General features: G+C 31.4%; 2 protein-coding genes and 1 long non-coding RNA gene across 6 annotated transcripts; 2 read left to right on the top strand and 1 right to left on the bottom strand.

Annotated features, from left to right (window-relative positions):
- The first annotated feature begins 424 nt into the window (after positions 1 to 424).
- LOC659539 (uncharacterized) lies at positions 425 to 20,648 on the top strand. Of its 2 annotated transcripts, none has more exons than XM_015983352.2 (5): positions 425 to 667; positions 6,118 to 6,935; positions 6,983 to 7,292; positions 13,503 to 13,921; positions 19,333 to 20,648. In XM_015983352.2, exons 2-5 carry the CDS (start codon positions 6,136 to 6,138, stop codon positions 20,483 to 20,485), a joined length of 2,682 nt encoding a protein of 893 aa, XP_015838838.1. In that variant the 5' UTR covers positions 425 to 667; positions 6,118 to 6,135; the 3' UTR covers positions 20,486 to 20,648. The 2 variants fall into 2 exon arrangements, with proteins under 2 accessions (XP_015838838.1, XP_015838839.1); XM_015983353.2 differs by lacking the exon at positions 425 to 667 and adding an exon at positions 741 to 913.
- Positions 7,299 to 10,691, top strand: LOC107398630 (uncharacterized). The gene is made up of 2 exons (XR_001575430.2): positions 7,299 to 10,391; positions 10,460 to 10,691. It is a non-coding gene; the product is annotated as an uncharacterized LOC107398630 (long non-coding RNA).
- Positions 20,649 to 25,459: 4,811 nt separating the features above from the next.
- LOC103314161 (odorant receptor Or1) lies at positions 25,460 to 27,017 on the bottom strand. 3 transcript variants are annotated; one of them, XM_015983192.2, is made up of 5 exons: positions 26,143 to 27,015; positions 25,998 to 26,097; positions 25,855 to 25,947; positions 25,643 to 25,798; positions 25,460 to 25,596 (listed from the first exon to the last, which is right to left on the bottom strand). In XM_015983192.2, the coding sequence occupies exons 1-5, from the start codon at positions 26,898 to 26,900 to the stop codon at positions 25,537 to 25,539; spliced, it is 1,167 nt and encodes a 388-aa protein (XP_015838678.1). In that variant the 5' UTR covers positions 26,901 to 27,015; the 3' UTR covers positions 25,460 to 25,536. The 3 variants fall into 3 exon arrangements, with proteins under 3 accessions (XP_015838678.1, XP_064210920.1, XP_015838677.1); XM_015983191.2 differs by having other exon boundaries at positions 25,461 to 25,596; positions 25,843 to 25,947; positions 26,143 to 27,013; XM_064354850.1 differs by lacking the exon at positions 25,855 to 25,947 and having other exon boundaries at positions 26,143 to 27,017.
- Positions 27,018 to 27,225: the final 208 nt, after the last annotated feature.

The following is a 27,225-nucleotide window of genomic DNA, read 5'->3' as shown; positions in this document are numbered from 1 at the left end:
AGTAACTTTAACTTTTTTTTCAAACTTTGAAGGTTTGCCAACATAGACACAATAATCTGTATTATTCATAGTCGTATTTGAGTTTTATTTGCATTGTATTGGAATTACATACCAATTCTAATGTCCCATATAGACAACCAACAATACACATATATCCAAAACATGTTTAAAATTTTGGTTTTCTTAAATTTTAAATGAAGATTGCACCTTTTAATGTTTATTTGTTTGAGAAAAAAAAATAGGTTAAGCCATTTTGTAATTTTATAAATTCGCACCCGACTGTTCACCAGTTGGTAAACTCATATGCAACCAACAAATCACGTCAGTTGTAGAATTGTAGAATTTAACTAAAATTAAGTACAAAAAATAGTATTTTTCGTGTTAAAGACTTTGTTTAGTTCTATTTAATGCGCACTGAGAACCAAAGTTGTTAGTAAGATAATAAGAGATTGATAATATTGAGGTTGTTGATTTGTTACAATTTTCGGGGAAGTCCGGTTGTATGTGCATCGCGTTCATTATTACGTCGGTGGTACGATTATAGATCTCAAGGACGAATACCGTTGAATACGTTGCAGTTTACCATTTCCAAGTTAGTAGTGTTTAATTTTTTTCCGTTCAACAAGTGCATTTGGAATTTTAGATTGGATATTTTATAATAGTAATGGTAAGTATTAAATGCTTACATACATTCATTAGCTTACTGCGTATTGATCAATGACAACTATATGATAAGTTGATAAGTCACGTTATCGATAAAATGAAAAAGATGTTTGCTTAGTTCTAAGTTTAGCAAAATGCGTTTTGGTTAAAAGGGCGTAAATTGGTCAATGATTTGGACATTCAGTGTGGCAATTTAACCCATTTTTTGCCAGTGATTGGGGTAAATTAGTGTCAATCTTTCCTTAATTGCGTAAGTAAGAGTATCTGCTTAATTACATACCTAGTGTCACTAAGGGCGGATTTTACAATCGTTGGATAACTTTATCCTGAGTATAAATTTTGAAAAATGCCTTGTTGCAACAATTGTAACCATAGTAATTATACTAAAAATAACTTTTCTGAGGTTTATCTGACCACTGTAAAATCCGCCTTAGTAATATTCTTATTGCGAATATTTATAAACAAAAGTTTATAAATCATCAAACCAAAAAGTGATTACTAGCACAGCGTATTTCTTCTTCTGGCATCAATACAAACTTAAAAACGTTGCCACGTGTGCTTCAAAATAACAAATTTTGTTGTATAATATTTGTCATTTTTTTACTAGCAGCATTAAAGAGCTCGGAATGAGTTCTTGTATGTCTTGAAACTTTAAAGACTTCAGAAAGCATATTCCAACCGTCTTCAATGTAGTTTACGTCGAAAAAATCAAGGATGCCAAGTTAAACGGGTGTTTTCCTCATACAAAGTGTAGTGATCCAAACTTTTGAATCTATGTGTAGTATACAGGCTGTCTCAACGATACGAAAAAGCTGCATACCTTTTTTATTACTAGAGATACTGACTTTTTCTTTTTTTTTATTGTAGCTGCGTTTCTGCTGCAGATATGTTTTTTCAAATAGAACGGCCTATATTTTTTTGCATTTTTAGATGTAGCTTTTCACCCTCATGTACTTAAGCTAAATTGTTATTAGTCGATTTTCTTAGTTTTTAAAATAATTTGATTTTTTGACGAAAACACATTTTTTTTAATTTATCACAAAAAAATAAGAATTCAAGAAAAGTAAAACTTTCACCATTTTGAAGAAGAAAATTCAAATTTGAAGGACATATTTTTTTTACCTTAATGCAGTTAAGAAGATAAAAAAAGAAGAGGATTGCTGCAAGTTGATTAACTTAAAAATGTTAAATGGAACACCTTGTTTTTGATTTTTGCATTTAGACCTGTAAATTGTCTCTCTAAAAACATTAAGAGTTAAGTGTCTCTTGGTGATTAATCAAAAGATATTTAACTTTAAACATTAAAAAAGTATTAACTATTGTTTCAGTAGTCGAAGTGAACTTCTTAGCCAATAATAACTTTAATGTTACCTTTAGGCCATTATTCGTTATTTATTACAGTGAAATAACAAAAATTTTAATATTCATGTCAAATTTTTAAATCTCCGTATAAACTTCAACAAATGGTCTGTGGTGGAGTTGCTATATGTAGTTCAAGTATGGTTATTATGCTAACGATAATGTTCATGAATAATGTGCGTTGTTGCTGAAATTAACATTTAAAGTCAAATACCTTTTTAATTCTTAAATTTAGGCATTTAAAACATTATGTTTTTTGACAGACAATTTAATAATCTTTGAGAAGCAAAAAGAAAAAACAGGTTCCATTTAATTTTTTCAAAATGTAATTTTTGTGACTTTCGTTTTTATTTTTTCAAGCGAAAACCAAAAGAATTAAACGTTTTTAACTAGGCACGTTCTTCAGGCACTTTTTTATAAGGCATCTAAATCTATAATCGTATTTTCCAAAGCGTTCTTGTTCTCAGAGTTACAACACTCAATCTTGGTTTTTCGTATAGAAGCAATATTCGCTTTATGTATTTTTCAAAAGCGATTACAGCAGTGTGTCACATGATATGATCGAATCTTACGTGCCGAACAAAATAGAGAAAAAAGCATTTTTGCGAAGAGTGCTTTGGAAAAAATGTCAACAGTTTTTAGATTTTAGAGGTTTAATTGAATTTGGTTCTGAAAATTTTATATTTCCGCCAAGCATACTTATTTGAAAACTAAACGACATGATAAGCTAGACAAGGTTATCAAAAATTCTGTCCGTATATTTATTAGAACTGTGAAAATTTTGTCTGTTAAACAACATTTTTGACGTTTTTTCCAAAGCACTCTTTGCAAAAACGCTTTTTTCTTGATTTTAATTAGCATGTAAGATTCGATCGTATCATGTGATACATCACTGTAATCACTAGTAATCAGGTACAAAAAGACTTCACAAACACAAGTATTAAATATGGCATGCATAAGAAAAACTAAAGTTAAGTGTTGCACATCGAGAACGCCTTGGAAAAGGTCCTACTTAAAAACGTTTAATTTTTTTAATTTTTGCTAAAAAAGAAATAAAAACAAAAATAACAAATTTTTGATTTTTCTCAATAATTCAAGAATTAGATATAACTCATCAAATTTTCTTTGAGATGATTATTCAGCATAAAAATGGGCAACTTTGCCCCAATTTAACCAACCTCATATCTCTTACAATAACTGAAATCCCCATGGTGGAGCTCGAAAAACGGGCATTCTGTATTTTTTTTATTTGTTTTCCTCAGCAATTGTTTTAATTGTTCGTCTTTTGTTCTCAGTGATGTCAAATTTAATTAAATATTTATTTTTTATTAATTGTTTGTAACACAATAAGACGCTAATAAGAGATTTTTTTAACAGATACCTTTAGTATTGTAAGATTTGTCGTTTCCGCTAAATATTTTTTTTTCTTTGAAGTGCTTTGAAGCGATGTATCTCGTGAATAAAGGTTCAAACAATTTTTGGCTATACGCAGTGGTATATCTACGTAAAGGCTATAGCCGAGGAAGGCAAAAGTTTAGAGGCGGCAAAAATATCTTTTTAGTTTTCTTTGTATTTTTTTTACTTCGTAAGTTCTTAATTCTTTTGGTTAATGAGCTTTCAGTATTTTTTAATGGTCATGTTATAGAAAATTTACGAAGGTTAATAGTAGAAAAAGCCAGAATAGTATCTACTTAGTACACGATACAGAAAAATGTCTTTGAAAAAAGTCAGCGACGACGTAGAAGAGAGTGTGCAAATGGCTAAGTTTTTTGAAAAAGAAAAACTTCTTAAATAAATTGAGGGCGATTTTTTTAATGTCCAGCTAAGACTTTCGAGCCTGATATCTCAGATAAATGTCAACGGATTTTTATGAAATTTAAAATGCAGATATTTTAGAAGATAACGATTATAATCCAATTAATGCAACAACTCAAGTCTTAAAAACGTAATTTTTACATGCCTTTTTAAAAAAATTACAAGCCTTAAAAAAATTATCGTCAGTGAAAAATGCTGTCAAAAAAACTCGTTTGTGGAAGACGTCTGTTACGCGAGAAAAATGAAAAACAAACTGTGAAACGTGGGTACAGATGGAAAAGCGTAGATCTCTAGATCTAGTCCAGTGGTCCTGTAGTCATTACAAAGGGAGATATGCCACTATCTCCACCACGCGCCCATATTGCAGTAACTTTGAACTGCAATAACTTGGTAAGTATTACAGATATCGAAATGATTCTTGCACCAAAAACTTATCTCAACTATTGACATCATTTTATCTCGCTTATGTAGGGGTCTATTTTTTAAAATAAAAAAATTCCTCGCATCTCGAAAATTCACTACACAAATATGACACGTTACAAGATAATTGTAATTTTCTTACTTTTCTTTTGTAAAATCTAAAGCTTGTTTATATACGTTAAAATCCACATATACTGGGGAATCTGGTGCAAAAAAAAAGAATTTTCAAGTTTTATTCAGAAGGAAAATATGACGATGTAACACAAAATTTACGCAATTTTAGTTTTTCAAATATTTTCAGAAAAACATCTTTTTCATAATGAAGGCAATTCCAAATCAAAAAGCGACAGACAGATTCGAATTCAGCAGGAAATTCTACATAAGAATCAGTTTTCAGTATAAATTATGTTGTGCATCGGTCATCTACGATCGTTTTTGAGTTCAAATTAATAGAAACATATTTAAGATCAACAATAAATCGAAATTTGGATAATAAAGAGCTTGTGAGCTAGTTGGGCAGAGAAAACAGTGAAACTGGTTTCAAAATTCTATATAATAGGTGAGTCTTCTAAGAATATTTTTTATTATATTTCAAAAACTAGTAATCACACAGAAATCAATTAATGCTATTAAATACTTACTTACTCTATGCATGTGACATTCTTAGAATTTTTTTATGATTCCTCACGATTAAAATTAATTACATAATTAAAAATGTTAATATTAGAACTGGAATTTTGTTATTTTTACTGTCATTCTAAATCAATGCTTATTTAGATAGTGTATTGAGCAAAAAAATTAAGAAAATCGTTGCCAGTCTTAAAATTACGCTTTTTCATTTTTTTGTTTTTGTTTAGTTAATTAAATGTTGGCGTTAGAGACAATTTTTTTAACATCCTTTTTTCATAAACCGATATTTAAGCATCGCTTCTTTTTAGAATTACATGAAATATAATTTTTTACCATTTAGTTAATTTAATTAGAAAAAAATGTAGAAAAATTATGAAACAATTTACATGCATAGAGAACTGTGTAATTTTTAGTTTTTAAGATATTGTAAAACATACCTACTCAAAGACTCACATTGTAAGTACTGTACCTATAAACAATTAATAGTGGTAAAGTTGGTATTATGTGCTCGAAAATTTAAATTCATGAAGGCTCTTATGTTAAAAGACGTATAGAAATAAAATGGTATACCAACTTATTTTTTTAATTACGTATATTTTGCTTGAAAGTTTTACATTTATCTTAAAAAGTTTAGAATGCGCACAGAAGCTCCAGAACTACAATCTGCCCCTCTGATATCAGTTTTTTACCAAAATTTATCAATGACAATAAAAACCGTTAAAGATTTAAAAAGGCATTTTAAACTTATTTAGTTTTGTGTGAAAGGAGTTTTGTTTTCAGTTAAGAATTGTAATTTCAGTGATGTTATTAATGAATATTCTTGTATGAAATGTCGTAAAATTCAATTTTAGAGTAGGTAGGGAGACTTAAGTGTTCTGTTTTTTGTTCGTTAGTTCTGATTTTTTTCTTTAATTTTATTAAGTTATTTGCTGTTCTCTTTACATATGTTCACCTTGTTTAAAAAAAACGACGTAATAAAAAAATAATAAATCATTCAAAATTAAAGATTAGTAAAAAGGTGTAGAAGGGGGGCACAGAGTAGATTTGCCTTGGGGCTCCTACAACTATAATCCGGCTCTGAAACCAAGTCTAATTGATTAACATTTTTAGTCAAATTATTTGACTACAGAAATAAGGAAAAGGAAGCTGCTTCCCTGAAAACGTAACTTATATGAATCTAAATAAAAATACGAGTATGTACTTGTGCTTATGTTGATCTTTCCGTTGCAGACCCACCTTTAGTCTAAGATGACCACTGAGGACATTTCTAAGAAACTACAAAACCTCAATTTGGAGAAAAACCAAGACATCAACATCTTACTACTTGGCGAAACAGGCGTCGGAAAATCAACATTTATTAACTCCATCGCCAATTATTTGCACTTTAAAAGCTTCAAGAAAGCCAACAAAGCCGAAGAATTGCTCGTCCTAATCCCCTCACTTATCACAGTCACTAACGAAAATTTCGAACAAGTCACTCTTACCATCGGCTCTGATAAAAATGAATTCCAAGAAGTGGGCGCAGCAGGAACCCAAGACGTCAAAACTTACGTTTTCCCAATCGGGGGAGGAAAAACGCGCCTTCGCTTGATCGATTCTCCCGGAATGGGTGATCCCAGAGGCATCGAACAAGACGACATCAACTGCGAAAATATCTTGGCTTATTTGTCCCAACTGAGCGAACTCCACGCCATATGTTTTCTAATGAAGCCGACAACAACCCGAAAAACTATCTTGTTTGAATATTGCGTCAAGCAGATTTTGTCACGATTGGAGAAATCGGCCAGCAAGAACATCATCTTTATTTTTACCAATACCAGAGGCACGAATTATACACCTGGAGACACTTTGCCCTGCTTGAAAACTGTCGTTGATGACATTAAGACCAAACCGCCACATGTTGATATCCCTCTGAAAGGTAATATCTTTTCGGTGGACAACGAGGCGTTTAGATTCCTCGTGGCTATGAAAAACAACATCAAATACGATGAAGAGCTTCAACAGCGGTTTATCGATAGTTGGAATAAATCGGCAGAGGAGTGTTGGAAGTATGTGAGTTTGGTTTGAAAATTTCGCGTTTTAATTTTACTTGCAGGCTTATTTCGTACATTGTTGGAGATGCGGCACACGATCCATTGAAACCTCATCAACTGTCGAACACTATCAGCATTAATGAAGCCAGGAGAATTATTACTCAGTTGTCGCAGCCTTTGGCTGATATCTCCCAACTGATTTACGACAACATCCGCATTTTGGAGCGTCACAGACGCAATTTGGCAATGGAGAATCAGAGTTTGGATGAGTTAAAGAAGAAATTGTACATCCCCACTGTTAAGCTTGAAGTTACTCAATTGACGCAACCTGTAACAGTGTGTACAACTCCCAAATGTGCTGATGTTGTGAAGGTAACATTGTAATTTATGTAAATGTACTTTAGGCCGAGGTGTATAAAATTGTTTAGCTCTAAACTGGTTTAAGGGTGGTTTTGCAGAAGGAGTTGTGTAAAATTTTAAGCTTCAAATAAGGCTAGATACAATATCACCACACATTATGTACTTCCTTTTTCAACATTTTTCAACATCAAGTTTATTTATCTTAAAAAAATAAGTTTTTATCTTAAATCATCCTTTGTCTTCTAAACAGATTTTTATAACGCTGCGTTTGTTGGTAAATTTATTAGTATTAGTAGAATAAGTCCACAGAAACGATTGTTATACAGGGTGATTCTTAAATAGACCGACACAATTTTATCAGAGCTTTCCACGGATAAGTAGAGACGATCTGCAGCACATTTACGCTTTTATTTCGTATTGGTAGAAATCCCCTTAATCCGTGCCAGTTACGGCGCTTATGAGTTTAAATTAGTTGTATTGGAAAAAAATGTGCTCGTTTTCATCACGAATATCGATAATACACAGTGATCATTGTTGCATTGATCAAGTACATTGTTATCAAATGAATATCGTGCTTTCTACTAACTGTACTAATACTACTTTTAGGAGAGTATATCAGTGGCGTACGCTTTATCTTCAACATAAATTTAAATATTTTTATTTCGAAAATGGTGATTTTTATTTTTTACTATTTTTCCCAGCATGTATTTATTTGATACTATCATGGGTAAAAGTTTGTCGGTCTATTTAAGAGTGACGCTGTATTATAATCAAAGTAACGATTGTTTTTAACTATTCATTAAATTCAACCAACGTTGGTGAAACCGACACTAAATGGTACATTTTGACACCATAGTGACATTTGTAATGTCATGCGTTGTTGAGTTGTAACATCATTTTAAGTTTTTCTTTATGACATTTTTGTTTACTACTACACATCTTTGTTTAATTACTACACATCTTAATTTTTTTGCTAATAAGAAAAAAATTATAAAAATGAAATCTAAAATAAAGAAAATATGTTTATAATATAAAAAAATACTGCCAATTAATCACAGAAGGTTTTATCTTCTTGTTCTTGCCTTATCTTATAAAAGGAAATTGTTTTTTATATCTTTTTTCAATAATTAGCATGAAAACACTTAATATGAAATCTAAACACATAAAATAAACAAAAAATATTTACCTTTTATTAAATAACACAAGAACAAAAACATAAGGCTCTTTGTATAAAACTTTCAAAACCTTTTTTAGTTAATTGGTTTTATTTTCTTCTTTTTTAATTTTTTTTGCTTTATTTTTTTGATTTTTCCTACGTATATTTACCAAAAAGATAACGAGTATACTATCTAAAACGGTAATCAAAAAATTACTCAAAAACAAATGCGTATAAATATCAGTATGGTGTTAAAATGTAACATTGGAGTTTTTTTTTTAAATGACTAATAAGAAAGATACATATGAATTTTGTGCATTACTTTTGGTTCAGTTGCCTCTATTTGTATCCGTCTAAGCCTCAGAACCTAGAAGTATTGTGTCTTCTAGTATCTAGATCATTTTTTGGAATTCTTTTAATAGAAAAGGTTGAAGAGAAGAGTCTCTGTCGGGACTATTTTGCTCAAAATTAAGATAAAATAGTAGTGGTATAACTAATATGGTATTTCAATTCCAAAATGGTTGTCATCTTTAAATTAAATTATAGGATGGTAGGTGCATTTATTATATCTTTTGGCAAGTTATTCCAATCATTAATTAAAATTGGTCGAATATTAGTTTTAAATTTGGGTTTCAAGAGAATCAAGAGAATCTCCACAAAGCCTACTATCAATTCTGAGAAAAAACATAATTATATTTTATAGAAGAAACCTATAGAAGAAGCACTTTTCCTTTTAAACTTTAATCGTTCGTAATAAGATCACCTCTTTTGATTCTAGGTTCTATAGAGATAAGCTTCATGCGCTTTAATCTAGAGTGATCAGAAGGACTGTCTCAAAGGATCTCTCTCAAACTGATGAATCAGTGCCATCTTTCTTATTTTATATACCTTTTTACACAATTGCGCTCTATTTGATTGTTTACCACGTCTGTTTCCAAGACAATACGTGGTGTTTACTCGTTGTTATGTCCAAGGCGTCGGTAAGTAAGTTTGTCGACGCCTTGGACGTAGCAACCGGTAAACAAAACCTGCTGCCTTGACAATTATTTTGACATTATTCAATAAATCTTTAAAAAAAATTAAGGATTGTGCAAAAAACGTCATAAGCACCATGAACGTAATTATTATTATGATTACGATCTCAAACAATAATAAAACAATTTGTCTTCGATCGGTAAAATCTCTTTACGTTCTTGATACTTAATATATTATTTTTATTGTATTTTTTGATTAGTCCAGTTATTTTGATGGAGTTTTCATTAGCTTTCTCTATAAACAAGATTAGCCTTTTTCAAGATATTTCTACTTAAAAAAATGATTTGCACGCTCCTAAAAATTAATAACTATCTTATTTTTAAATATTTTGAAATGTATTTGGGAGTTCGAAAAAGGAAGCTTAAATCTCTTCCTAGGTGTTTTTACATTTCTAAAAAGTAAACAAACCACAAATTTTTAAAAGGTTGTTTGCAAAACAAATAAAATTTCTCAGTTTTTTTCTAAAAATAAAATGCCTCATTTTTTGTTTATTAAATCGAAAATAATTCTGTTTCGATCTGTTAATACTTCCTTATCAGCATGTTAGTAGATTTCAAATCTGAATTTATGACTTTATTTTATTTTATTTAAAGTATGCTCGCGACCCAGTTTGGTAAAGCCTTTTTTGTAACTTGTAGTACTTTATTGTTATTTTGTATGTAATATACAGGGTGATTCAGATAAAATAAAGAGCTTAACGATCTGCCGATGCAACCCAAAAAACATTTCATTTACGCCTTTAATCCCATTTAAATTAGAATTCGCAAGTTGAATCCAAGTTATCTATCATCTTATGTCACTCTGACATCAGCGCAGAGAACGATAATTAGTGTCATTCAGTGCTTGAGTGCTACAGAAAGTAGAGAAGTCTTTTAGGTGAAATTCCAATACAAAATGTATAAAAGAATGAAACATTTAAGGTAGACAAACAGTTTTTTCAAAATCATAAATTACAAGAATAAACAGGGAGATATAAATTGATTTTTAGGAAAAAAGGTGTTCAAAATGCTGGCCTCCGGTTTGTTTTTCGTGGTAGAAAAAATGCCCAATTATGTGATTCACAAAGATGCGAGATGCCACACCAAACATTCACCAAAACAATTCATTGGAAATGTGTTTCACTTATCCACAATGAATTTTTCTGAGCATAGTAATCACTGTTGAGCACTATCATTGTTATAAAATTAGGCTTCAACACTGAATAAAATTTTCTGGAGAAAGTTGTTGTCAACTTGTATTTGTGTTCTGATAAAGAGACAAAACTCTAATCTACGTTCAAATTCACTTTTCCTAAGTTCTCGTACTAGCTGCACATCATAGGGATGAAATTTATTTTCCCTCAGAATAGACAAACTGAAGTCTGACTGATGCCTGTTGGTTCTGTTATCTAAACTAAGTATTACACAAACTTCATTTTCCAAAGTTCTAGCAGTGTGTTTTCTTCTTTGGCAAAGAGGCTAATTTCTTTTAAGTTTCCTCTCAGAACGTTTAAAAATCTTGCCCCTAGGATGTTGTCTATTCGGGAAACGTCGGGCAAACAAATTCATTGAAGCAACAGCAATGCAAGGTACTACATGTGACAATAATGACCAGCACCGATGTCACAGCTTGTCAAGCACTGCCAGCAACTTGGATTGCAAATACAAATCGTAATTAAAATTAGATCAAAACGTAAATGAAATTTGTTTTTTGGGTTGCATCGCCAGATCGTCAGGCTCTTTATCTTATATGAATCACCCTGTATACTATTCCTTCTTCTAGTAAAGATGTAAAGGGCATTTCATTTAGAAAAATTGAGTTATACGTAACTGAAGTTCTCCAAAAGTAACCTTTAAAATTTTGAGCTTGTTTTACGAAATTCGAAAAATCTAAGCTTCTATTGTAAAATCTTAAATTAGGCATAGGGTATAGGCCTATAGGAAAAGGCGATAAAAACTCCATTACAATCACATAGATAATCCAAAAACACAATAAAAAATGTAACTTTCTATTTAAAATAGTTCATACACCTACTTTCGGCATAACAGGAAGTACCGCAATATTAAAAAAAATTTTCATTGTACATGAATACTAATGGATATTGGTTTATTTTTTACAATTTTTAGATATCGGTGTTGGCACTCACTTCACGGGTATACAGGGTGCTCAAAAACTGGCGCACCAACTCAGTGGTACGTTATTGAGAAGCAAGTGCACATTACGGGATAAATGTTGAAAAAATTCCTCATATTTTAAAAAATCTGGAGCTACAAACTTATTGTGTTAACTTCTTTAGTATTCATCATTTTTTTATGTTTTTATGTTTCATATCAGGTATCGGTCCGTAACAAAACGATGAATAATTATTTTAAAATTTATTATCAGATTTTAGTAGTTTTTTTAATTTAAAAAAGTTAAAATTCATCCAAAAATCACAATGTGTAGATGTGCCAACACTGGGAATTATTTCCTAGGAAACCGTTTCAAAAATAATTTATTTTTATTGTTGATCAAATTCCATTGCGATCACGACTGTTAGACAACGTTGCCACATATCATTTATCTAAAATCCGTTATTTATCAATAACTTTAATACAAAGAATTTTTTTACTATTTTTACCCTTATATGTAACTAGTTCTCTACCACACACCATTGAGTTGGTGCTCCAGTTTTTGAGCACGCTGTATTAAGTATCAGTATTTTATGGAATGGTGTATCAAAAATCGGAAGGTATATAGATAGAGAATGGCAAAAAGAATCGATCGAGTAAAATTCCTGTATATGGAAAATGCATAGTTTTCCCATAAAATCGTTTTGAATTTATGTTCATAAATTTTGAGAACCGCTGAACTGGGATTACAAAAGTTGACGTGTTCTTCAAATTATTGACAAAACGGCAGATATAAATTAACTTCTTGGTCCACTTCCTAATCATTACAACCACACTGGGGCTCTAAACAAATGGGTCAATAAACATTTCTGAAAAAAGTATGCACTTTGTGGAAAAATGACAGAAGGGTTTTCAAGTCTGATCATGACGCATTCACGTGAAATATTTTGCTAATCTGTTTCCTAAGACCCTGTATACATTTAATTTACTTTGCTTTTATTAATCTAATTGACTTTATTATCTTCTTCCTTTAAAAAATTGTATTCTAGTTTGTGTTTTGTGTTTCTCACTAAAGTGCTTTATTTTAATTTATGTTCCTTTGTAAGATCAATTAGTTTCACTTTTGATTTAGTCCAATGCCCAATCTTAGTTTTAAGAGGTTCTTTAGAGTTTCTTTAGTTTTTTTGACATTGTTAAGTGATAAGAAGCAAATGTGTGTAACATTGAAGGGGTCTACCTTTTCTGTGAAGTTATTGTTGTATATCTGTCTGCCGAGAGTTGTTTACACAACTTTATACTCTAGTAGTTGGTTTAGAAGTACTTCCAAAAGTTTCATTGTGACCAAACGCGTAGCCCAAATGACTAATTTTCCATAATATTTAATTTAGCAAACATTTGACTTTTTGGTCCTTTTTTAAATTTCTAAAGAATATCTAAATACACGTAACAAGTTAAAGTTATTACGTTTTTATGAAGTACGAATTTTGACCACTATTAGTTTAGATGAGTTTATTAATCTACCTAGACATTAGTAAGCTACAAACATATACAGTAAACCCCGGTTTGGGATCGGTAGGTACTCGGACCGCAAACATCTGTGGCAATAAACTAAACTTGGGTACACGAAATAATTTTACTTTTTAATTTGAATCCAACTGCTTAAAATAAGATTTAGTTTTATAATGTTCTTAGTAATTTTAAAATTCACTATGTTAATAAACCCGTTAATCCTATAATTCTATTCCCTTTTCCGATTCTAATGAAGGTGTCGTTTAATTCTCAATGTGAAATAAAATTGATTTCGAAATAAAAAAAATTAATGAATGAATTAAAAAAAATTGATTGCCTCTAAAGGCCTCTATGTGAATTATGCGTTTTAAGAATTTTACCTATTTTGATAATTGTACGACTGCGCTTTCATCCATGCTTCTCCAATTTTAGGTCGGAGATCTAAAGAAATGGCACTACCGGCAGAGATGTCACGACCCTTGCTATCTAACCAACGTGACAAAAGAGTTTGTGGGTGATTTAAATTTGATGCATTGTGCCGCAATGATGGGAAGAATGTGTAAGAAGTGCACTTGCGATTTTTCGGTGCATATGCATGTGTACTACTTGACGAAAACCATAGATGACAAGGTTGTTGATAGCGTCGTGAAAGATAATATTAATCAGAAGGAACAAGCACTCCGTGAAGGTCAGAGATTAATTGGAGAAATAGATCGACGAAAGCGAGAACTGGAAGAAGAACGAGAAGCCATTATCAAAAGTACGGCACAGTTTGCCCATTTTCTTCAACACAACGCAATTGCACCATTTAACGATTCTTACAAAGGTTACATTGAATATCTAATATCACGGTAAGAAGAGATAAACTGAGTTAATTTTCTTTATTTTTATCCGCAAACGTCATGTCACAGATAAAAGTTTTACTTTTCGACCTGTTTTTGTGTCTAAGCGTTTTTATTTTTACCAATAAACAGGTTGTAAATGAAAGTACATTAATTTTAAACTGATAATAGAACTCGTCAAGACCAACAAATTTTCAAAACGTTTTAGTTCTTGAATTAAAATTATTTTAAAATCTTACACAATTTTCTTACACGCCACTGGAAGCAAAGTTACCTAGTCAACAAGATTACCGTATGAATCGGTAACCATTGGTTGCGACTATTATTTGTTATTACTTTTCCTTGTCGGAGCATTTCATAAATTAGATTGGCGACTACAGAGCAGAATATTTCAGAAATTATTTAATTGAAAAAAAAAATTATTGGAAAAATATTTAAGAATGAACTTAAATTCCAGTTTTTAAGTTCAGGAACTTTCAGAGTGCGGATGCATATAACCGTTAGCAACATACAGGATAATTCAAAATCAAAAGTCTTGTGTCCGGTTGCACAAAAGATAATTGACAATTAACAAAGCGTTAATCGTCCATCAAAAATTTTGTGCAACACAAAACACCGTTGACGGCTGATTAATCTTTCATCAAATATTTGATGAACCTCAATGATAATTGTCAATTAATCGTTGATTAACTCCGTTTTCCGTTGCACAAACGCAAATAAAGGCAAATGTCATAGTTAATCAGTGATTAACGAATCATCAATTTGATGGCCGAACGACGGGCGATTAATCTCTGATTAACAGCCTTTAACACTTGTTGTTTGAGAATTTAAGGTGTTTTTGATAAAATTTCATTAACTAAACTAAACCATTACCTAAGGGGTAAGACAATAAGAAGAATTAAAGAAGAAAACCTTGAATGTATTTTATTGGATGAGAATGGTTATGTGCAAATGACTGAAGTGTTTGAGAGGCCTGTACAGAAAATCAGAGATCTTGAGGATCTGTTTGAGATGTTGGTTAACCATGAGTGTAAAAAGCGCTTTAGTTTAAATTAAATCCAGAGGTAAAATTGCACCAAAACGCAACTAATCAAATCTCTCAGTGCACAAACAAAATTTTAAATTTTTTTGCGTTTTTGTTTTTTTGTCTTTTGTAGAACATTTGTAGGGTTCACATAAAGTCACAACACAACTCGCTCACACATGAATTTGTATCGTTTGTTCAATAAAACAGTTCGGGGAATAACTCATTTTTTATCCAATAACATATTATCCAATTTATTGCTTCCCAATGTGCCAATGCGCATGATTCACTTTTAAACAGCATTGTCCAACAGTTCGAATAACTTAACAAAAAAAGAAATGCAAAAACTTTATTAGTTTTAGTTGAAATAAAACCCCAATGTTCAAATCAAGGTTTATTGATTTTGGTAATAAACACGTGTAGATTTCTTTACGCCCTAACTTCACCTACCCTTAGGGCTATTCCCTTGTTTTGCCTTCAGGAATCGCTTCTTGGTACCCCCTTGGCACTTAGTGGCAAAGCAAAAACCCCCGAAAAAAGAAAAGTGGAGAGTTTGCGAACACGTCAAAATTTCACAACGCCAATTTTGCTTCTTGCACCCTTTAGGTCTAGAAATTTTCCATAAACTCATATCACTAGAATTAACAAATCAACACAAGGCCATAAACCCCATTTCTGGCATCATAGATTGTCTACACCAAACAGAACTTTTTGAAGACGAAAGAACACAAGTTAGATCGTCAAATAAAGCACTGAGTAAAACCCGAAGTCCGAGAAAACACAATATTAATTAAAAAATTGGGCTGTCAAATGTGTATCAAATGACGAATTCAAGGCGTAAGGCCTTGTTGTCAAATTGGTTTTTTGCTAATGGATGATTAACGGAGCATCATATGATGAACGATTAAAACATGTGCAAATTGTTTTGTGCAACGCAATCAAAATTAACAAGCCATCAATTTTTGACGGACCATCATATGATGGCCGATTAATTTGACTTTTGTGCAACCGGGCACTGGACCATCTTTTGGGTCAAAACTGACTTACAAGTTCCTATGAAAAAAATTGTTTGAACTTTTTTTCACAAGTTCATATATTTTGTTTAATTCAATTAACGGACACGACAGAAGATTTAGCTATTCAAAAAATTACCAATTAGTGATTTATGATGTATCAAACATTTAATAAACTCGTAGATTCAACAACAATTAAAACGGTTGCTAAGGAAAAGAAATTAAAGAATCTATTAAATATTTTAAAAACAAAAAATCAACTTGCTTAGGAAATTTTATTACCCCTTATTACCACTCGAGAGTTGGTTCGACATTTTTGTTTTTTTGATCATTTTGCCAGATCTCGGGGGCCGTCTTAAATACCATAATTGAAAAACGTGAAAATTTCAAACAGTACTTATACAAAAATCTGGCAAAATCTCGAATTAACCGAAAACCTACATACACTTTGAGTGACAATCTCAATAATTAAAAATCTTCAAATCTCTTCCACCACAAATTGCAAATGCCAAATTTTCCAGTAAAATAGGGGTTGAAAATATGAATGTAGAATAGAAATTAATTTTAAGTTTTTCCGACTGAAATTATGACTATATTCTGAAAATGGCTTCTAGTTCAATAATTTTCTTTATTCTTCAAACACTGTCAAAATTTATTACGGTTTTTCTCTTGTGTAAGAAAGTTTTGATAACTGTCATTTATCAACTTTTCCGGAATCTGCAAAAAAATCGTCATAGTCATCTAATTTTGAATGCACATACAATGTATTTAATTCGTAAACGTCACAAAAATGACATCATTTATCATTTATCACTAAATGCAACATGTAAAAGTTGTATTCGGAAGTAAAATTACCGTTGGGGGCGCCACTGAGCTAGGTCGAAAACAGTAACCATAAATGGCGGGAAAATGTTTATTCGGATATTTTGAGCGTTGTACGAAATTTGAGGCTTCACAATTATTGCATTGCCTATCTGGAATGACTATTGTGTCTTCGGTGCAAGGAACAAATGTTGACAAATTAGAGATGACGAAGAAAACACGAATAAGAAATGACTGTTTAGTTTACTTTCTTTATTGTAAAATTATTACAAAGACATTAAAAAGCCTACCTTTTGGCATAATTTAACAGCAGTTGTTAATCTTAATTGTAGTTTTGTAGATTTACCAAAGTATTTCATGATTTTGTCAGTGGAAAAATTCTAACCTAAAATTCACACACTTAACTAATTTATTGGTTTCTTGAGCCCATCTTAAAGTTCGCTGCATCCATTACTTATAGTCTTTAATTAGACAAGTGTTTAATAACATTTTGTAACCAAAATTTAAGTCTTTGTCACTTTTTATCCCCTTTCAAATTCCAACAATAAACACTTTATACCACGAAAAACAGCAGAACCAAAATCAAAGCTAGTATTTACCACCACGTACTTTTAAAGTGATGCTCTCTAATGTAAGTAATTAACACTATAGACGCAAAATTGTTAAACAATTCATTAAATGTTAGTTAAATGTGGAATAACGAAATTTCGTTGCTGTTCTCGACAGCCACAGAGGAGTACTTTGGCGCCTAAGCTTTTTTACTTTTACTAGTTTACAAATTTATATTACCTAATCTACCTGACACTAAAACAAAAGGTTCACTATTATAAGTATGTATTAGCTGTTTCAAAACTATTAAAATGCCAACGTCGTATTTTACTAAAGTATTTTTTTAAATAAAATTGATAAAATTATAGAATAGTTATTAATGATTAGATCTCTCATTGAAAGTATAAATTACATTAGCTTTTATTTTTTTGAAGTGCCTAACAGCCAATTTTGAGAGAAAATGATACGTTGGCGTTTTTATAGTTTTGAAACAGTTAAAACATACATACAAGGAAAGAATATTACGAATGTGTGTAACGAAACAAATTACAAGTCCTGGAGGTTTTGTAGATCAGTTTTTTTGTCAAATACCAAATTGGGAAGTGCGTCAAAATGATGGTCATGGTCATACTCTTAGGAATGTGAAGAAGACAGTAGTAATGTATTTAAAACATCTCTCGTTCTTTACTAACTTATATGAATAATTACGTGTGCGGATGAAATAGTAGGTATTAGCTGTTTCAAAACTATAAAAATGCTAACTTCGCATTTTACTGAATTATTTTTTAAAATAAGGTTGATAAAAATGTAAAATAGATAACAACTAACTTTTCGAGAAAGCGACGTTGACATTTAGCTAATATCTACTATTGAATAATAAGTCATTACCCACTACGTTCCTAAAAAAATCGAGAACATTGGACTTATTATGCCTTTTTTTCACATTCCACATTCACAATGACTATTATGACATAACACTTGATGACGTTGCGTTCGTTAATAATATGTATGTCTATTAAAGCATTAAAATGGCGGCAAATTAGCACCGAATTTGTTCCGGTTTTGTGTTCTGTGTTTAAATTTTTTAAAACACGATTCGTTTAATGACCGGTTTCCATAAGTCAAAGATTAAAATTTAACATCTTTTATTATAATTACAAGTATGAATTTGCTATAGGAAATATCAGTGTATAGGAAATATATCAGAAATATGTGCTCAAAAAATAAAACTTTTTTATTTTTTATTTTTCACAAATTGCGCAAATTTATCTGCTTAAAATTTGGAAAAGATAACATATTAAAACTTTACCCGTCTACGGGTACAAAAAGAAAAGTGACGAACTATTTTTGTTGTGATATAGAAATATACAATTTAAACACTTTAAAACAACAATCAAAATAGTTGTTATGTATATAAAAATAATACAAACTAATTATTATTAAACATTGACCGGCTCGTTAGCACAAAAGAAAGGGGGAAAACTGGAAATATTAAACAAGTATTTTGCACTTCTTGTTAGATTTTCTTGGCGTGGAAACACTATTTAAAACACTATAATAATATAAATATATTCTCATCTGAGGATGACCACTTTGTGTTATTTTGCAAAATGTTATTTAGAAAACTGGTAGCAGTTGATGAGTTTTATTACGTGGTAAAATTAACACAAGTATTTCTGATACACCCTGTAATAAAAATTGTCCTTCTATACGTTTGCAGATAAAATAGTACAAAGTGTCTATAAATGAATGTAGGATCGTAGTAAGTATTAAAATTTTGCTGCTTCTTTCAACAAACAACGAACAATATTAGTATACGAAAAAATTGGTTTTATTAGGTGCCTAAATAGATAAAAATTGGTACTTTTCAGAAATTTCTTAGAAATAAAATAATTAAATGCGGTAAATTCAAATTCCAGAACAACCTGAGATCCTACACTCTTTTATAAACAGTCTGTATATGGTATTTGGAGTAAGCTTGGCCACACAAACTAGCAGTCATTATTTTTCAGTGAGAAGAGTCTTGGTCGAAGTGGAGATCCAGAAGTGGTTCACCATTTGGAACAATTGTTGCAGCGGTATAGTGAACTAAAATCAGCTTTTGACCGAAGCCTTGAACTGAGTCAACAACATGGCCTCAACACAGTGATTTCGTCTGCAGTCACAGCTCAAAGCGTTATGAACACAATTCACCAACTTTATAAGTTAAAACATAACGGTAAAAAGATCCATGAGTTGTTAAAGAAACAAAAAGCTTCAAGGAACTCCGAGTACGATAAAAGCTGCGAGTACGTGCATCCAAAATCATCAGACTTAAGCAAGAAAAGTAAACCAAAGAAGAAAGATGGTAGCAAAAGCACCGACACTGAAGGGAATAAAAAGGAAGAGAAGAAGAAGAAGGCAAGCAAAACTGACGATGAATCGAAAAATAAATACAAACAATACAACCAAAACTACAATTCGAATCAAAGATCGAACAATCAAGACCACCAACAGCGTCCAAATTTTTCGTCTTATCAAAGGAGGGAACCCCCGCCACCATATCCTGGTTACAATTCGGGTCCTTACCAAGGGCAACATTTTCCAAACCCACGCAAAGATCATGACGACAATCTTATCTTCAAAGTTGAAGTAAGCCATCCGAATGCTGGTACTAAGCAACAAAGAACCATAAACCCCGATTATGCGCAAACACCAAATCATGACCAGGTTTACGATGGTCATCGGCATTACCAAGGACCACCCCATGGGCCTCCCTACTATGGTCATGGGCCGGGGGAGTATCACGGACCCCCACCACATCATCAAGGGTATTATCCTCCACCTCATGGAGATTATGGCCCACCCCAAGGAGGACCGTATGGTGCCTATGGTCCTCCTCCTGGCCCATATCATCCTCCTGCTGGCCCATATCATCCTCCTCCTGGCCCATATCATCCTCCACCGCAGCCTTCATATGGTGGACCCCAAGGGCCCTATCAAGGGGGGTACTACGGGCCAAAACCAGGCCAGTATCAAAGGAACTATCAACCAGGGCGTGGTCGCCAACATTTTAATAAAAATAAGCAAGGGGGACATCGAAACCAATCAAAAGGAAGAAACAGTCAAGGGAAGAAGAGTGGAAATGAGAAGAGTAGTCGTTCTGATACAGATTCGAGCGATTAAAACGGTGGGATGTTTTCGTTATGCAAGGGTTAAGTTTTTAGTGTAATCGTGTTAGTTATATTTTCTACTGGGAGTATGTATTGGTTTGTCATAAATCTTATCTTATGAATTGATAAAGTAAACTGTATTCTTTAGAGGAGTTTCAAATAAAATTAAATGAGCATTTTCCTGTTTTAATACTGCGTGTTAGGAAAGTAAAATTTCTTAAAATCGAAACTGCATGCATAGTTTTCCTAGAAAATCGTTTTAAACTTAAAGTCCCAAATTTTGAGAACAGCTGAATTAGAATACGACATTATGTCCATTTAGTTTAAAGAAAAAATTCACTGCTAATAAACTACCATAAACCAACAACGTGGGTTAAAAAAAATTGAAGAAAGTATGCACTTTTTGGAAAAATGATATGATTTTAACTCGTCTGTTCAAGAAAAATTCACATACAAAATATTGCTACGCCATTTCGTAACACCCTGTATGTTAGTTTTTGTTAAAAGAAAAATCAGAAGTTATAATTGATTCGCCACAAGAAGCAGACTTTCAAAAAGCGTTTTCTCTAAAAATTATACATATTTGATCCGGGTATTCCTATTATTAACAGAATGGTTTTTCTAAAATAGGTAACAGTAAACTTTCTCGCTTCCTGGACAAAATGCATTGTGAAATTTTTCTCTTCACACAAGTGAATTGGGTATTATACAGTACACCTTTATAGTTTCTAATTACGTATTAAGGGTCAAAACATCAATTCGTGAGACCATTCAATGCCCAAGAGCATAAAGGAAGAATTTTCGGGGCTACCAAAAGGATTTCACAGAAACAATACGACTTCGAGAAAATAGGTCAAAGGACTCGTCGCTTAATTGTTTAAAATATGTCCAAAATGTTCACCAAAGAACATAAAAAATTTGGATCTTATTTCTGTAATGGACATCAAGTTAAAGTAACTGTCATGGATAACTAGATCAAAATTTTTGAAAATCACACGGTATTTTTCTAAATGCTAAAATTTTCACATCATTAGTGTCCGTCATTTATTATTTTTTTTTGAAAACAAACATTTTTATTTTCCGTTTTTCATAATAACATGCCCTTCCCTTCTCTGGTAATAGCAGTAATAAAAAAGTTCAATTCAAAATAAAATGAAAATGTTATCGAACTAAATATCATATTGACATTATTCAATTATATACAAAAGGCTTCATTTTTCTGTCCTTGTCTTTTTGATAAGGAATGATTGGTTTTATATTTTTTCTTAAAAGCATTGGCGACTTAAAAATCAACTTTGTCTTAAATGATAAAGCGCTCCAATATTAAGATCAAATGGTTTTTGACTGTTAAGTGACACTGACAGAGTTAAGCAAAATGTGACAAAATTCCTAAGATATTTTCGCGAAGTTCAAGACAAAATTTGGAACACAAATTAGTCGAAAAAGGAGTTAATTTTTTTATTTTGTGGAAGATATGTGAAAAATGTTCAGATATCTGTCAGGTTTTTGGTGATTGAGAATTGAGACGGTTCAGTGATAAAAGGATTCTGTGATGACTGATGAGAGGCGGTTGTGACGTCATGATTTCTTACTTTCGCAGCGATTATCACGCTTATTTCTCATCGCAAGAAAATTTGAAACAAACCTGGTGGTATAGAACGAATGATATTTTCAATTTCCGTAAAAACATAAAACAGGTAAAATAAGTTGCCAATGCCTTGACTAATAAGCGTTATAATCCAAATATGAGTACAAGACAGATTACAAAAAAAATCACTTCTATAAAATAAGACAAGTACAAAAAAATAAAATCATTTTTATGTAATAATGGATAACTTTTATGTTTTATTTAATTTTTTGTATAACTATGCGATTTAATACTTTTATTTTTTTATATTTAGATTTAGATAAACGGGAAACAGTCAGACGCAAGGCTAGCAGAGTTTTGTTGGTTGAAACTTCAATGAAAAATATTAAAAGGAAAAAAACTACAAAGAAAAATGCTATTAATAATATGCCACTATATCCCATTTCAGTTCACTGTAGAATTTTGCAACAACGCATTTGATTTTTTTTTGGAGTTTCTGCTGGGTTTTCTTGGCTCAAAGTTTGTCGCTGGGATTTCGCTTAACACAGACTTCTTTGCTGATACAGAAACTCTCAATTTGTGCTTTATTTCACCCTAAAAATTCAAATGTGCTGTCAAAAAATTCTACTATGAAACGAAATTTAACTATAGTTAGTTTTTCTTAATAACTGTTAGTGTTTTGGAACAAATTATAACATTTGTTGTAAATTATCATGGCAATCATGAAATTCACAGTTATGGTTTTAAGTAAAATCAACGATTTATGTAAAAAAACCTATTACAAAAAAAAGTTTTGCGATACATAATTTTTGTTATTTAATTAAATTTATAATAATCACGCATAATAATAAGAAAGAGGAAAATAGTATATTATATTATAAGTGATAGAAATGCATCATTATATGCGAGTGAGCGAGTGGGACACTTCTCACGAGCATTATAATGCATTTCGATCACGAGTAATATACGACGTATTAACTTACAGGTGCACTGTAAAGAAAATCCAAGAAATTCAAGTAAATATCCGCCTGTAACATTAGCATAGCTCTATGTATCAGTTTTCGTAATGACCTGTGTTGCTATAGTTATGAAATAAATAGTCTCATTGTTTACCCCAATTTTCCCCAGATTTACTCACTTGTGAGTAGAACTGACAGCTTTATCTCTCTTGTGACAAATCAAATTTCTCTCACCGAAAACAATGGTATATTGTACCTAAAAAATGGCATCTGTAAGATGATAGTAGTTTATTATACAGGTAAAGAAAAAATGTTCATTATCTGTGAGTGGTGGTGATGGTGAGTGATTTAAAAAAATCAAGTTATGGTTCTTCAAAGTTTACCAAAATGATTAAATCTTGCAATGCGACTTTAAGGATCGGTTTACAGAAAGCGAAATTAAGATTTAATTCGAAATTAAACTAATTCGAATTAAGTTGCCATTTAAAATGCATTGACAAAACTCAAGTTAATCGCGATTAAAATTTAATTGCAATTAAAATTTTCTGTAAACCGGCTCTAAGGACCGGTTTATAGAAGCTTCATTAATTTAATTCGCAATTAAATCTGTGATTAACGGATCACGTGACGAAATTGAGCCAATTTGATGGTCTATTCGCGTTGTTAACTTTTAACAACGAATTAAAATTTGATTGATAAACCGGACCTTAAACTCGCAGTGTGAAATTTTAATCAAGCAGTTTAAAACAGTTGTGATCGTGGCCCTTTAAAGACATTGTAGAAAGGAATCACGAGCAGATAATGTCAAATTTTCTTTATGTGTATAATAAGTACAACGTTTTCTCTTATAGGTACATCGAGAAATTTTTGTAAAATTTTTTCACCGATAGAATGAAAAATCACCAATTGAAAAAAATCACCAAATAGCTACTTTATTCTATCGAACTTTTGTTGTATGGCTTTATTAATTGAAGAAATTTATATAACTAGATGTATTTCTCACCCCAAATCCGTGTAGGTATAATGTAAATTTAATTCCTCGCCCTTTTAAGGCGATATGAACTACATTTATACCCAATATTGACACTGACAATTGTTTATAAAAAAACAGACCATGACTAAATGAAATAATGTACCATAGTAACTATTTGTAGAATAAAGGTGAACTACCTCTACTCGTATCTATGGAATAAGCAACAACATTATTTATACCTATTAGCTGTTTCAAAACTATAAAAACACCAACGTCGCATTTTCTCTCAAAAAATTAGCTGTTATAAATTATTCACGCACTTCAAGGGAATAATAGCCGATGTAATTTAACAGTTTCAATAAGAAATCTAATCATTAATAACTATTTTACAATTTTATCAATCTTATTGAAGAAAATAATTTGGTAAAATGCGACGTTGACGTTTTTACAGTTTTGAAACAGCTAATATAAGAAAAAAGTTATTTTTTGCAAACCAATGTGTTATTATGATTGTCATAAGAATGTTATTTTTTCTAGCAAGTGCTAACTTTTTATTTTTTAAATAATCGATAGACTTTATTAAAAGAAAGGACAGCAAATTCTAATATTGCCAAGCAGATATTTCCTACAACTTGTAGAAGCATTAATTTGCTATTGTTGATTAATACAGCCCATTGTCTTATTTGACAAAAATTGTTTTTTTTATATTTAAAATAATTAACATTATAACATCAAATTCGGGATTTGAAAAAATCTGAGCTTTCTCGTTCAAATACACTAATACGATTTCAGAATACTTCGCTGTTGTCTATAAATTGTTTTGATATGTATACCTATTCCTTTCTAGCAGAGCATTCAAAATTTTGTTGAGAATCTTAGCGTGAAACATTCAACTCACTTGTTTCACGTATTTCGTTGGAGTTTCAGTAAATACAAACTTGGCACAAAATCTTTCAGAGCTACGAGTACATCAGGGACCTACGTATTTAGTTATTAGGTAAAAATGAGTTTGCAAGGCCTTTCATTCATTACAAATTCTAAATGTATTATTCATAAACTTAAAGACTTTACATTTTCTCAATTAATAATTCAATTAATAATTTGTATTTAAAGTCAAAAAATCAGATAATTAGCAGGTTGTTAAAAATTTATTGTTGCCATCTGTTTTTCCCATAAAAGAAGCCTAGGTAAATATATATGGGTAAAAACGAAGATTTTGTAATAATTAATAACACTAATTGACCGATGGCCGACGTATTCAAAAAACATTCATTTTTAACTTTGTCGTATTTTCAAGATAATTACTTTTGTAATTTCATATTCATGTTTTACTGCATATTGAATATCAAATGCATAATGAATGGTGTTGCAAGGCAATAAAGTAACTGAAGAGTTATTTAAAGTGAATTTATTCAATACTTTAATTTTTGATACTACTTCACAAACAGTTATCTTGTATTAAGAAAATGATACAGAACTAAAATGTGTTAGTGGGCATAAATAAATCTACATTAATTATTAATACTTAAATATTATGAAAAAAGCTAATTTAATGAATTGACATTGTTTAAAAGGGCAAAATACGAGTAAGCCGTACGTAAAATCTAAAACATAAATAAGTAAGTATTCTAAGATAATTATTAATTTTACTTTAACGAAAGTTTCTAGTGACAGATGAAACAAGTTAAGGGCACTCATTCTAATTGGTCGTTGACTTTTTGCAATGAAAATAATTAAATTTTTTTGCAACCCGACGCTACCAATAGTCCAGTCAAACCCAAACGAGGCGAAAGGAATGTTCAAGCTCTAGAAAAAAAGTTAAATAACCCAGACAAGGATTTTTTTTTTACTTTAAATTCAACTTCATTTCCAAACCAGCAGTATAAAAATATTTCCATTAAAACCGCACCTCCATAGACTATAAACGAGTAAAATTCACTGGTAAAAGGGGTAACCTTGCGAAAAAAAATATTGATAAAGATTTAACACAACAAAACAAACTCACAATTGTCAACTGATACATTGTCAGTCCCAAAGAGACCACAGTCGTGAAAAATTGGGCTAAGACGATTGTGTTGAAAAACTTGTTGCAATCGGAGGCGTAGCTAAAAATCAAAAACTTATTACAAAAAAATAATAAACGTACCTACCTTAAAATTTGCATATGATGATTAACGCACCGAAGAAACTCTTCATTTATTCTTTCCCTAAATTGTATATTTTTCAAATTATCACACAACAAGTCACACTGCACCCCCAGAATATTCATTAAAGCAACCAACAACATGTCCGAGTTCATGTTTACGATTACAATGAAGAAAACGCTAACAATTTGATAAATATAAGTGATTTCATAAAACGGTGATTTATTGACACTGAAGGGATACCATGCCAAAAAAGGCAATCGGTGTTCTTTAACCGTCCCATCCATAATAGGGAAAAGAGCCCAGAAAAACATAGTCGCAACACCCATTCCAGTAAACATAAAATAAATCTTCTTCCAAAAATTCACCCTGCTTTGCACCATAACTACTTGTTGACGGTTTCTTGGTTTAAACAGTTTTTGTCTTATGTCGACCAACAGAAGTTTCTTGAGCCTTCTCATATTGAAAATAAATAGCAGTGATTTTAAAATTGCTACCAAGCAAGTAAGTGCGACGAAGATGACACCAGTGAGGGTGTTTAGATCGTTGAAAATGAAGAAGATGTTGACGGTTTGAAAAAAATTGTGGCCGAACAAACAAATTGTTATGGATGCAGTGGCATATAAAGTGTAGGCATCCAGTTTATATGTGTTGGAAGGCCACGTTCCAACACACCTTAGGCAGAAAAGGGTAGTTTGAAGGGAGGATAAAAAGTCGAAGTCTTCTTCCATCCTGGAGCACACCGGTAAGACTAATCGTGTCATCACAGATTTGAGTTTTTATAAGCAGTATTTGATTTATTATTAATCGAGGATTGGACAGTGAAGTAAATTATTAAAAATCGTTTAATTTAGTTGAGGCACGCGACAAAAATGGAATAATACTTAATTTCGAGCTTGGATCAAATAAAGAATAATTAGAGCTCTTAATAGTGCGCCTGCGATATTTTATTAAAACAGCAACGTCAGTGGAGCAATTAATATATTTCTGTGCGCTTAAGGGTTGGTAAAGTGCAAAATCTTTGTAATTACTAATTATAGAATGAGATAAACTCGGAGATAAAGCAACAATTGGTTGTACTTTTTTTTA

The sequence above is a fragment of the Tribolium castaneum genome, chromosome 2 (genome assembly GCF_031307605.1).
Source record: "Tribolium castaneum strain GA2 chromosome 2, icTriCast1.1, whole genome shotgun sequence".
Taxonomy (NCBI): Eukaryota; Metazoa; Arthropoda; class Insecta; order Coleoptera; family Tenebrionidae; genus Tribolium; species Tribolium castaneum.
The sequence above is the reverse complement of the archived record's forward strand: the minus strand, read 5'-3'. Positions and strand labels throughout refer to the sequence as shown.